The sequence below is a fragment of the Hyla sarda genome, chromosome 10 (assembly GCF_029499605.1).
Source record: "Hyla sarda isolate aHylSar1 chromosome 10, aHylSar1.hap1, whole genome shotgun sequence".
Lineage (NCBI taxonomy): Eukaryota > Metazoa > Chordata > Amphibia > Anura > Hylidae > Hyla > Hyla sarda.
In genome coordinates, this window is record NC_079198.1 from 3,824,389 (window position 1) to 3,833,389 (window position 9,001).

The window sequence follows — 9,001 nt, forward strand, 5'->3', positions numbered from 1 at the left end:
AATCGTTTTCGGAGCTTATTGGGTGATCCAGAAGATGGGGGCAGATGATTTCCTGTGGTAATGGGGGGGGGACGGAGTGTATCCCACCCCTCGCTGTAGACACATTCAACCAGTTAGGTCCGTGTGTTTCTGAAGAAACCCTGATCCCAGCAGCAGAAGAAAGACGGCATTTATGGTGGGACCCCGACAAGGGGAGTAAACAGAAAACCTCCCACCTTCATCAGACTCCATGACCAGAGGGGCCGTGGGGCCCCTAAATATTTTGTCTAGAAGATCCAGTATACTCCAGTGCTGCTCCTATCCTTCAGATAAAGACCCCCGTAGATGGTACAGAGCGTCCAGGATCAGAACTGTACCCACCCGGAGCTCTGCTGACCCGACACCGAGCTGTGAGGAGAAGATCAGAGAATGACCCGTTATATGTGACCGGAAGGGCAACCAGAGAAGAGACACAAACTATAACAGGGAACCCGCGGTGCCCCCCAAACTCACCCTGAGGCCTTTGTGAAGTCTCCCCAGGTGTCTGAAGAAGCTGCCGGTTCCCCAGTGGAGGGAAAACTCCCGATATCAAAGAGTAACCCTGTACAGGAAGAGATCAGAGTGAGCGAAGGGAGAAGTGGCTGCCAACACCTGCAGAGCCGCTTATCTTCACGGATACAACGGATGGGACGAGCTGAACAGCAACATGTCGCCATCCCCGTGTCCACCCGCAGCAGTCGCCTAACCTGACCACATAAATGACACGTACCTGTGGCCGCCGCCGCTGGCTGCGGGGTGACCTGGTGAGACGCCGTTCTGGCTCCGGGCGGTGGGGGCAGCAGGCTGGGGCCGGAGCTCAGAGGACGGGGTTTAGCAGCTGAGGATTCGCCATCTTTTTTCTTTATGTTCTGGGAAGACAAAAGAGAAAAATTCCGTCACTGCCAGCACTGCAAGGGTTAATAGGGCAAATGCAGTGAGAATCCAGAATCACATGACACCATGTCAGTGTTTCCCAACCAGGGTGCCACCAGCTGTTGCAAAACTACATCTCCCAGCATGCCCGGACAGCCGTTGGCTGTCCGGGCATGCTGGGAGTTGTAGTATTGCAACAGCTGGAGGCACCCTGGTTGGGAAACACTGCACTATGTGCTACCGGAGATCATGGATCAGGCCCCATACAGAGGTCTATTGCCACCTCATATATCTATTCCTGGATAACCCCTTTAACCCCATGAAGGCTGCATACTTTTGAGAACCTTCACTACCCTTCCGTTGTCTTCCATGTATAGAGAAGCTTCATCCAGGACTGTATAACCATAATGCCCAGGCAGCCATTCCCTAACTTTCCTCCATTTGTCCTAAAGGGTTAATCCTAATTTGTCTGAGGCTGGATACCGGCCCATTAAGGAGATTTTGCCAGAAAAGACATTTATCACCCATGGGGGTCCCCACCAATAACTATAATGAGGGCCCCGAGCCGTCATATGGTGAGAACAGAATTCACTGCACTCAGGTGAAAACACTGACACTATATCACTGTGCGGCCCTTTAAGACTTACGGCGATGTTGATCTTGATGGTCTGTCCCTCCTTGAAGCCCAGGTCGAGCTTCGGACCTGTGTCCGGGTTCTGAGCTTGTTTAGCAAATTCTGTCTGCTGCTTCACCCACCTGGAGGAAGAAAATAGAGGAGTCATAAAATAAAGAAACGTAGAGCAGTGACCGTCATACACAGGGCGAGAGGTCAGGGGGAGGAGGAGGTGTGACCGTCATACACAGGGCGAGAGGTCAGGGGGAGGAGGAGGTGTGACCGTCATACACAGGGCGAGAGGTCAGGGGGAGGAGGAGGTGTGACCGTCATACACAGGGCGAGAGGTCAGGAGGAGGAGGAGGTGTGACCGTCATACACAGGGAGAGAGGTCAGGAGGAGGAGGAGGTGTGACCGTCATACACAGGGTGAGAGGTCAGGAGGAGGAGGTGTGACCGTCATACACAGGGAGAGAGGTCAGGAGGAGGAGGAGGTGTGACCGTCATACACAGGGAGGGAGGTCAGGGGGAGGAGGAGGTGTGACCGTCATACACAGGGAGAGAGGTCAGGGGGAGGAGGAGGTGTGACCGTCATACACAGGGTGAGAGGTCAGGGGGAGGAGGAGGTGTGACTGTCATACACAGGGAGAGAGGTCAGGGGGAGGAGGAGGTGTGACCGTCATACACAGGCAGAGAGGTCAGGAGGAGGAGGAGGTGTGACTGTCATACACAGGGTGAGAGGTCAGGAGGAGGAGGTGTGACCGTCATACAATGGGCGAGAGGAAGAGGTGTGACCGTCATACACAGGGGGAGAGGTCAGGGGGAGGAGGTGTGACCATCATACACAGGGGGAGGAGGTTTGACTGTCATACACAGGGAGAGAGGTCAGGGGGAGGAGGAGGTGTGACCGTCATACACAGGAGGAGGGGTCAGGAGGAGGAGGTGTGACCATCATACACAGGGGGAGGAGGTGTGACCATCATACACAGGGGGAGGAGGAGGAGGTGTGACCATCATACACAGGGGGAGGAGGAGGAGGTGTGACCATCATACACAGGGGGAGGAGGAGGAGGTGTGACCGTCATACACAGGGAGAGAGGTCAGGAGGAGGAGGTGTGACCGTCATACACAGGGAGAGAGGTCAGGGGGAGGAGGTGTGACCGTCATACACAGGGAGAGAGGTCAGGAGGAGGTGTGACCTTCATACACAGGGAGAGAGGTCAGGAGGAGGAGGAGGGGGAGGTGTGACCGTCATACACAGGGAAAGAGGTCAGGAGGAGGAGGTGTGACCGTCATACACAGGGTGAGAGGTCAGGAAGAGGAGGTGTGACCGTCATACACAGGGTGAGAGGTCAGGAGGAGGAGGGGGAGGTGTGACCGTCATACACAGGGAGAGAGATCAGGGGGAGGAGGAGGTGTGACCGTCATACACAGGGAGAGAGGTCAGGAGGAGGAGGAGGAGGAGGAGGAGGTGTGACCGTCATACACAGGGTGAGAGGTCAGGAGGAGGAGGTGTGATCGTCATACACAGGGTGAGAGGTCAGGAGGAGGAGGTGTGACCGTCATACACAGGGTGAGAGGTCAGGAGGAGGAGGGGGAGGTGTGACCGTCATACACAGGGAGAGAGATCAGGGGGAGGAGGAGGTGTGACCGTCATACACAGGGAGAGAGGTCAGGAGGAGGAGGAGGAGGAGGTGTGACCGTCATACACAGGGTGAGAGGTCAGGAGGAGGAGGTGTGACCGTCATACACAGGGTGAGAGGTCAGGAGGAGGAGGTGTGACCGTCATACACAGGGTGAGAGGTCAGGAGGAGGAGGAGGTGTGACCGTCATACACAGGGCGAGAGGTCAGGAGGAGGAGGTGTGACCGTCATACACAGGGTGAGAGGTCAGGAGGAGGAGGTGTGACCGTCATACACAGGGTGAGAGGTCAGGAGGAGGAGGTGTGACCGTCATACACAGGGAGAGAGATCAGGGGGAGGAGGAGGTGTGACCGTAATATACACAGGGTGAGAGGTCAGGAGGAGGAGGTGTGACACTCAGAGATTCTAGGACTCTCACTGGTCATGTGACATTCCCCCGCAGTGGTGCTGCGTACCAACACTGGACTGTCAGATCGCTGTTTTGTGGGACTTACTTGAAGTGATCCTGTAGAGCCACATTAAAATCAAACGCATCCCCGCGGTCTGCGAAGCCCACACCAATGAACGCCCGCCGCCCTGAGACAGGAGAAAGAGACCATCACAGAAGAGAAAGAAACACCTCACAAAGAACTACAACCCCCAGCAGGCACTCACCATTCCCATCCTCAATGCAAATCACAAAGTAACGACTGGAATCAACAACGCTCTCCACCGCGATTCCTGGGAACTGCTCCACCGTGGCCTGAGCGAAGAGCTCGCCTGGAAGACAGAGGGCGGGGGTGAGAGACCGGCATGGAGGGTGGCGGGCACTGCCCAGGGGAGGGGGTGGCGGGCACCATACAGAGGAGGGGGTGAGAGACAGGCATGGAGGGTGGCGGGCACCATACAGGGAAGGGGGCGGCGGGCACCATACAGAGGGCAGGGGTGAGAGACAGGCATGGAGGGTGGCGGGCACCATACAGAGGAGGGGGTGGCGGGCACCATACAGAGGAGGGGGTGGCGGGCACCATACAGAGGGCGGGGGTGAGAGACCGGCATGGAGGGTGGCGGGCACTGCCCAGGGGAGGGGGCGGCGGGCACCATACAGAGGAGGGAAGAGGGGGGGGACAGCAGGCACCCCGGGGGTGTCATCATCCTGAGGACCCCAGTGTGTCAGGAGCGGCTGCGCTCACCCCGGGGGACCACAGTGTGTCAGGAGCGGCTGCGCTCACCCCGGGGGTCCCCAGTGTGTCAGGAACGGCTGCGCTCACCCCGGGGGTCCCCAGTGTGTCAGGAGCGGCTGCGCTCACCCCGGGGGTCTCCAGTGTGTCAGGGGCGGCTGCGCTCACCCCGGGGGTCCCCAGTGTGTCAGGGGCGGCTGCGCTCACCCCGGGGCTCCCCACAGTGTGTCAGGAGCGGCTGCGCTCACCCCGGGGCTCCCCACAGTGTGTCAGGAGCAGCTGCGCTCACCCGGGGGGTCTCCAGTGTGTCAGGAGCGGCTGCGCTCACCCCGGGGGTCTCCAGTGTGTCAGGAGCGGCTGCGCTCACCCCGGAGGTCTCCAGTGTGTCAGGGGCGGCTGCGCTCACCCCGGGGGTCTCCAGTGTGTCAGGGGCGGCTGCGCTCACCCCGGGGGTCTCCAGTGTGACAGGAGCGGCTGCGCTCACCCCGGGGGTCTCCAGTGTGACAGGAGCGGCTGCGCTCACCCCGGGGGTCCCCAGTGTGACAGGAGCGGCTGCGCTCACCCCGGGGGTCCCCAGTGTGACAGGAGCGGCTGCGCTCACCCCGGGGGTCTCCAGTGTGACAGGAGCGGCTGCGCTCACCCCGGGGGTCCCCAGTGTGACAGGAGCGGCTGCGCTCACCCCCGGGGGTCCCCAGTGTGACAGGAGCGGCTGCGCTCACCCCGGGGGTCCCCAGTGTGACAGGAGCGGCTGCGCTCACCCCCGGGGGTCCCCAGTGTGACAGGAGCGGCTGCGCTCACCCCGGGGGTCCCCAGTGTGTCAGGGGCGGCTGCGCTCACCCCGGGGGTCCCCAGTGTGTCAGGGGCGGCTGCGCTCACCCCCGGGGGTCCCCAGTGTGTCAGGGGCGGCTGCGCTCACCCCGGGGGTCCCCAGTGTGTCAGGGGCGGCTGTGCTCACCCCGGGGGGTCTCCAGTGTGTCAGGGGCGGCTGTGCTCACCCCGGGGGTCTGGTTGTCATAGGCTACAATATTAGAGTCTAGTATCCTCCCTGGATACTAGACTCTAATATTGTAGCCTATGACAACCAGACCCCCGGGGTGAGCACAGCCGCCCCTGACACACTGGGGACCCCCGGGGTGAGCGCATGGGGGCGCGGTTGTGTACAGAGGAGTATACAGCCGGTGAGTGAATCTACTACAATAAGTATTCACACCCTGAGCCGCCATCTTTCCACAGTATGAAGCAGGTTATAGGTGTCACATGACCTGAGTGACGTCATGACATAATATGGGGGGTCCCCTCACCGGAGTTCTTGTCCTCCAGCTTGATGTACGCCATGTTCCCCCGGGAGGTGATGCGGAGGCGCCCGCTCCAGGCCGGTTGGTCCAGCTGCCATTCTGCCGCCCTGTGGAGAGAAGAGATCGGTCACCCAGGTCCCCCGGCCCGGCCTCCTCCGCCCCATCACCGCGGCGCCCCTCTCACCTGTACCCCCGGTTAGACGATCGCGGTGGGATCTTGTAAACGTGAACTTCCGGCTTCACGCACAGCACCGACTCGTAATCACTGTCCGCCATCTTACTACACCCCAGACTTCCGCGTTTCCTCTATGGTGACGGAGGAGGACAGAGCGTCTTTCATAGCGGCCCTGGTCAGCTGACGACGGTGTTCGCCTCTCTCCCCCCCTTGTGGGCGCTGAGGGTACTGCAGAGATCTTAGCTCATAACTCAGTGGAATACAAATCTGTGCCAGTGTGTTCCAACAGTGTCTCCAGCTGTGGCAAAACTACAACTCCCAGCCAAAGGCTGTCCGGGTATGCTGGGAGTTGTAGTTTTGCAACAGCTGGAGACACTGTTTGGAACACACTGATCTATGTGGACCAAATTCTCACTCCTGAGCTGCATGATGGTCTAAAACAATGTGGACCTCTAAATATTGTAAAACTACAACTCCCAGCATGCCAAACCAGCCATTCCTTTCAGCCGCACAAACAATGCTACCAGGGAATGATGGGGGTTGTAGTTTTACACTGTCCCCTAAACCTGATGGGCTGAGTGCTGGAGGACACACATGCTCAGTCACTGTCCTCTCCACCTGATGAGCTGAGTGCTGGAGGACACATGCTCAGTCACTGTATTCTCCACCTGATGGGCTGAGTGCTGGAGGACACACATGCTCAGTCACTATTCCATCCACCTAACGAGCTGAGTGCTGGAGGACACACATGCTCAGTCACTATTCCATCCACCTAACGAGCTGAGTGCTGGAGGACACACATGCTCAGTCACTGTCCTCTCCACCTGATGATCTGAGTGCTGGAGGACACACATGCTCAGTCACTATTCCATCCACCTAACGAGCTGAGTGCTGGAGGACACACATGCTCAGTCACTGTCCTCTCCACCTGATGAGCTGAGGACACACATGCTCAGTCACGGTCCTCTCCATCTGATGAGCTGAGTGCTGGAGGACACACATGCTCAGTCACGGTCCTCTCCATCTGATGAGCTGAGTGCTGGAGGACACACATGCTTAGTCACTGTCCCCTCCACCTGATGAGCTGAGTGCTAGAGGACACACATGCTTAGTCACTATCCTCTCCACCTGATGAGCTGAATTCTGGAGGACACACATGCTCAGTCACTGTCCCTTCCATCTGATCAGCTGAATGCTAAAGGACACACATGCTCAGTCACTGTCCTCTCCACCTGATGAGCTGAGTGCTGGAGGACACACATGCTCAGTCACTGTCCTCTCCATCTGATGAGCTGAGTGCTGGAGGACACACATGCTCAGTCACTGTCCCCTCCACCTGATGAGCTGAGGACACACATGCTCAGTCATTGTCCCTTCCATCTGATCAGCTGAATGCTAGAGGACACACATGCTCAGTCACTATCCCCTCCACCTGATGAGCAGAGTGCTGAGGACACACATGCTCAGTCACTGTATTCTCCACCTGATGGGCTGAGTGCTGGAGGACACACATGCTCAGTCACTGTATTCTCCACCTGATGGGCTGAGTGCTGGAGGACACACATGCTCAGTCACTGTATTCTCCACCTGATGAGCTGAATGCTGGAGGACACATGCTCAGTCACTGTCCTCTCCACCTGATGAGCTGAGTGCTGGAGGACACACATGCTCAGTCACTGTCCTCTCCACCTGATGGGCTGAGTGCTGGAGGACACACATGCTGTTACTGTCCCCTTACCTCCATGTATGTGCACCGTAAAACCCTTCCCCAGTCATTAAGAAACAAACAACATGTGCGTTCTTGCAAATTATACAACATTCCTTTATTAGAGAGAACAGGGAAGGAAACCTGATGTCTCTGTCAACATGTCCGCCGCCCTCCAGAAACAGCGAGAACAGACTGAACAAATGAGAACTGCGCCCCCTGTGGAGACATCACCGGTAACACTGAAAATGTTCACGTCACGACACGTCTGGACTAGAGATGAGCGAACTTACAGTAAATTCGATTAGTCACGAACTTCTCGGCTCAGCAGTTGATGTCTTATCCTGTATAAATTAGTTCAGCTTTCCGGTGCTCCGGTGGGCTGGAAAAGATGGATACAGTCCTAGGAAAGAGTCTCCTAGGACTGTATCCATCTTTTCCAGCCCACGGGAGCACCGGAAAGCTGAACTAATTTATGCAGGAAAAGTCATCAACTGCCGAGCTGAGAAGTTCGTGACAAATCGAATTTACTGTAAGTTCGCTCATCTCTAGTCTGGACCACAGCACAGGATGGGGGGCTTGGGGGGGGGGGTGTGCACCTACTGATCCAATACCAATAATACCGCCATATATCAGAGAATTGTCTGTACGGATCCTGCATTACATCAGATCTTATACTCTACAACTCCAGAGCGGCATTCACTGTTCTGTCAGCTCAGCCAAGACTCTAAAGCAGTGTTTCCCAACCAGGGTGCCTCCAGATGTTGCAAAACTACAACTCCCAGCATGCCCAGACAGCCCTTGGCTGCCCGGGCATGCTGGGAGTTGTAGTTTTGCAACACCTGGAGGCACCCTGGTTGGGAAACACTGCTCTATAGCAATAGTCTCCAAACTAGTCCTCAAGCTGATGCAAAACTACAACTCCCAGTATACCCAGACCGCCACTGTCTAAACCAGTGTTTCCGAACAGGGTGCCTCCAGCTGTTGAAAAAACTACATCTCGAATGGCTGTCCAGGCATGCTGGGAGTTGTAGTTTTGCAACTTCTGAAGGTCTACAGTCTAAATCAGTGTTTTAAAACCAGAATAACTCAGGCTGTTGCAAAACTACAACTCCCAGCATACCATGAGTTGTAGTTTTGCAACAGCTGGAGACACCCTTGTTGGGAAACACTAGAGAGTGGCTGTCCAGGAAGGTGGGAGTTGTAGTTTTGCAACATATGGAGGCCCTTTGCACTACAGGAAGCTGCAGAACTACAACTCCCATCAGTTCTTCTGCAACACACAGACCAGCAACAGCCTTGCTTCCACCTGTTGCTGTCCAGGCATGCTGGGAGTTGTAGTTTTGCAATTTTCTGGAAGTCCACAGTTAAGAGAAGTGTTTCCCAACCAGAGGGCCTCCAGCTGTTGGAAAACTACAACTCGCAGCATATCTGGACACATGCTGGGTGTTTTAGTTTAGCAACAGCTGGAGGCACCCTGGTTGGGAAACACTGAGTGACTGTCCAGGCAAGGCATGATG

At 56.7% G+C, this 9,001-nt stretch overlaps 1 protein-coding gene across 1 annotated transcript in view; it reads right to left on the reverse strand.

Annotated features, from left to right (window-relative positions):
• The window catches only part of NECAP2 (NECAP endocytosis associated 2), a 6,193-nt gene extending 257 nt beyond the window's left edge, over positions 1 to 5,936 (reverse strand). The window contains exons 1-8 of the mRNA XM_056542384.1: positions 5,786 to 5,936; positions 5,608 to 5,708; positions 3,801 to 3,905; positions 3,641 to 3,722; positions 1,539 to 1,647; positions 749 to 887; positions 493 to 580; positions 1 to 387 (exon numbers count right to left, since the gene is read on the reverse strand). The exon at positions 1 to 387 is cut by the window's left edge and continues 257 nt beyond it. Of these exons, the coding sequence (XP_056398359.1) occupies positions 345 to 387; positions 493 to 580; positions 749 to 887; positions 1,539 to 1,647; positions 3,641 to 3,722; positions 3,801 to 3,905; positions 5,608 to 5,708; positions 5,786 to 5,877 (759 nt within the window). The 5' untranslated portion in view covers positions 5,878 to 5,936 and the 3' untranslated portion in view covers positions 1 to 344. The remainder of the gene's footprint in view (positions 388 to 492; positions 581 to 748; positions 888 to 1,538; positions 1,648 to 3,640; positions 3,723 to 3,800; positions 3,906 to 5,607; positions 5,709 to 5,785) is intronic.
• Between the last annotated feature and the right edge of the window lie 3,065 nt (positions 5,937 to 9,001).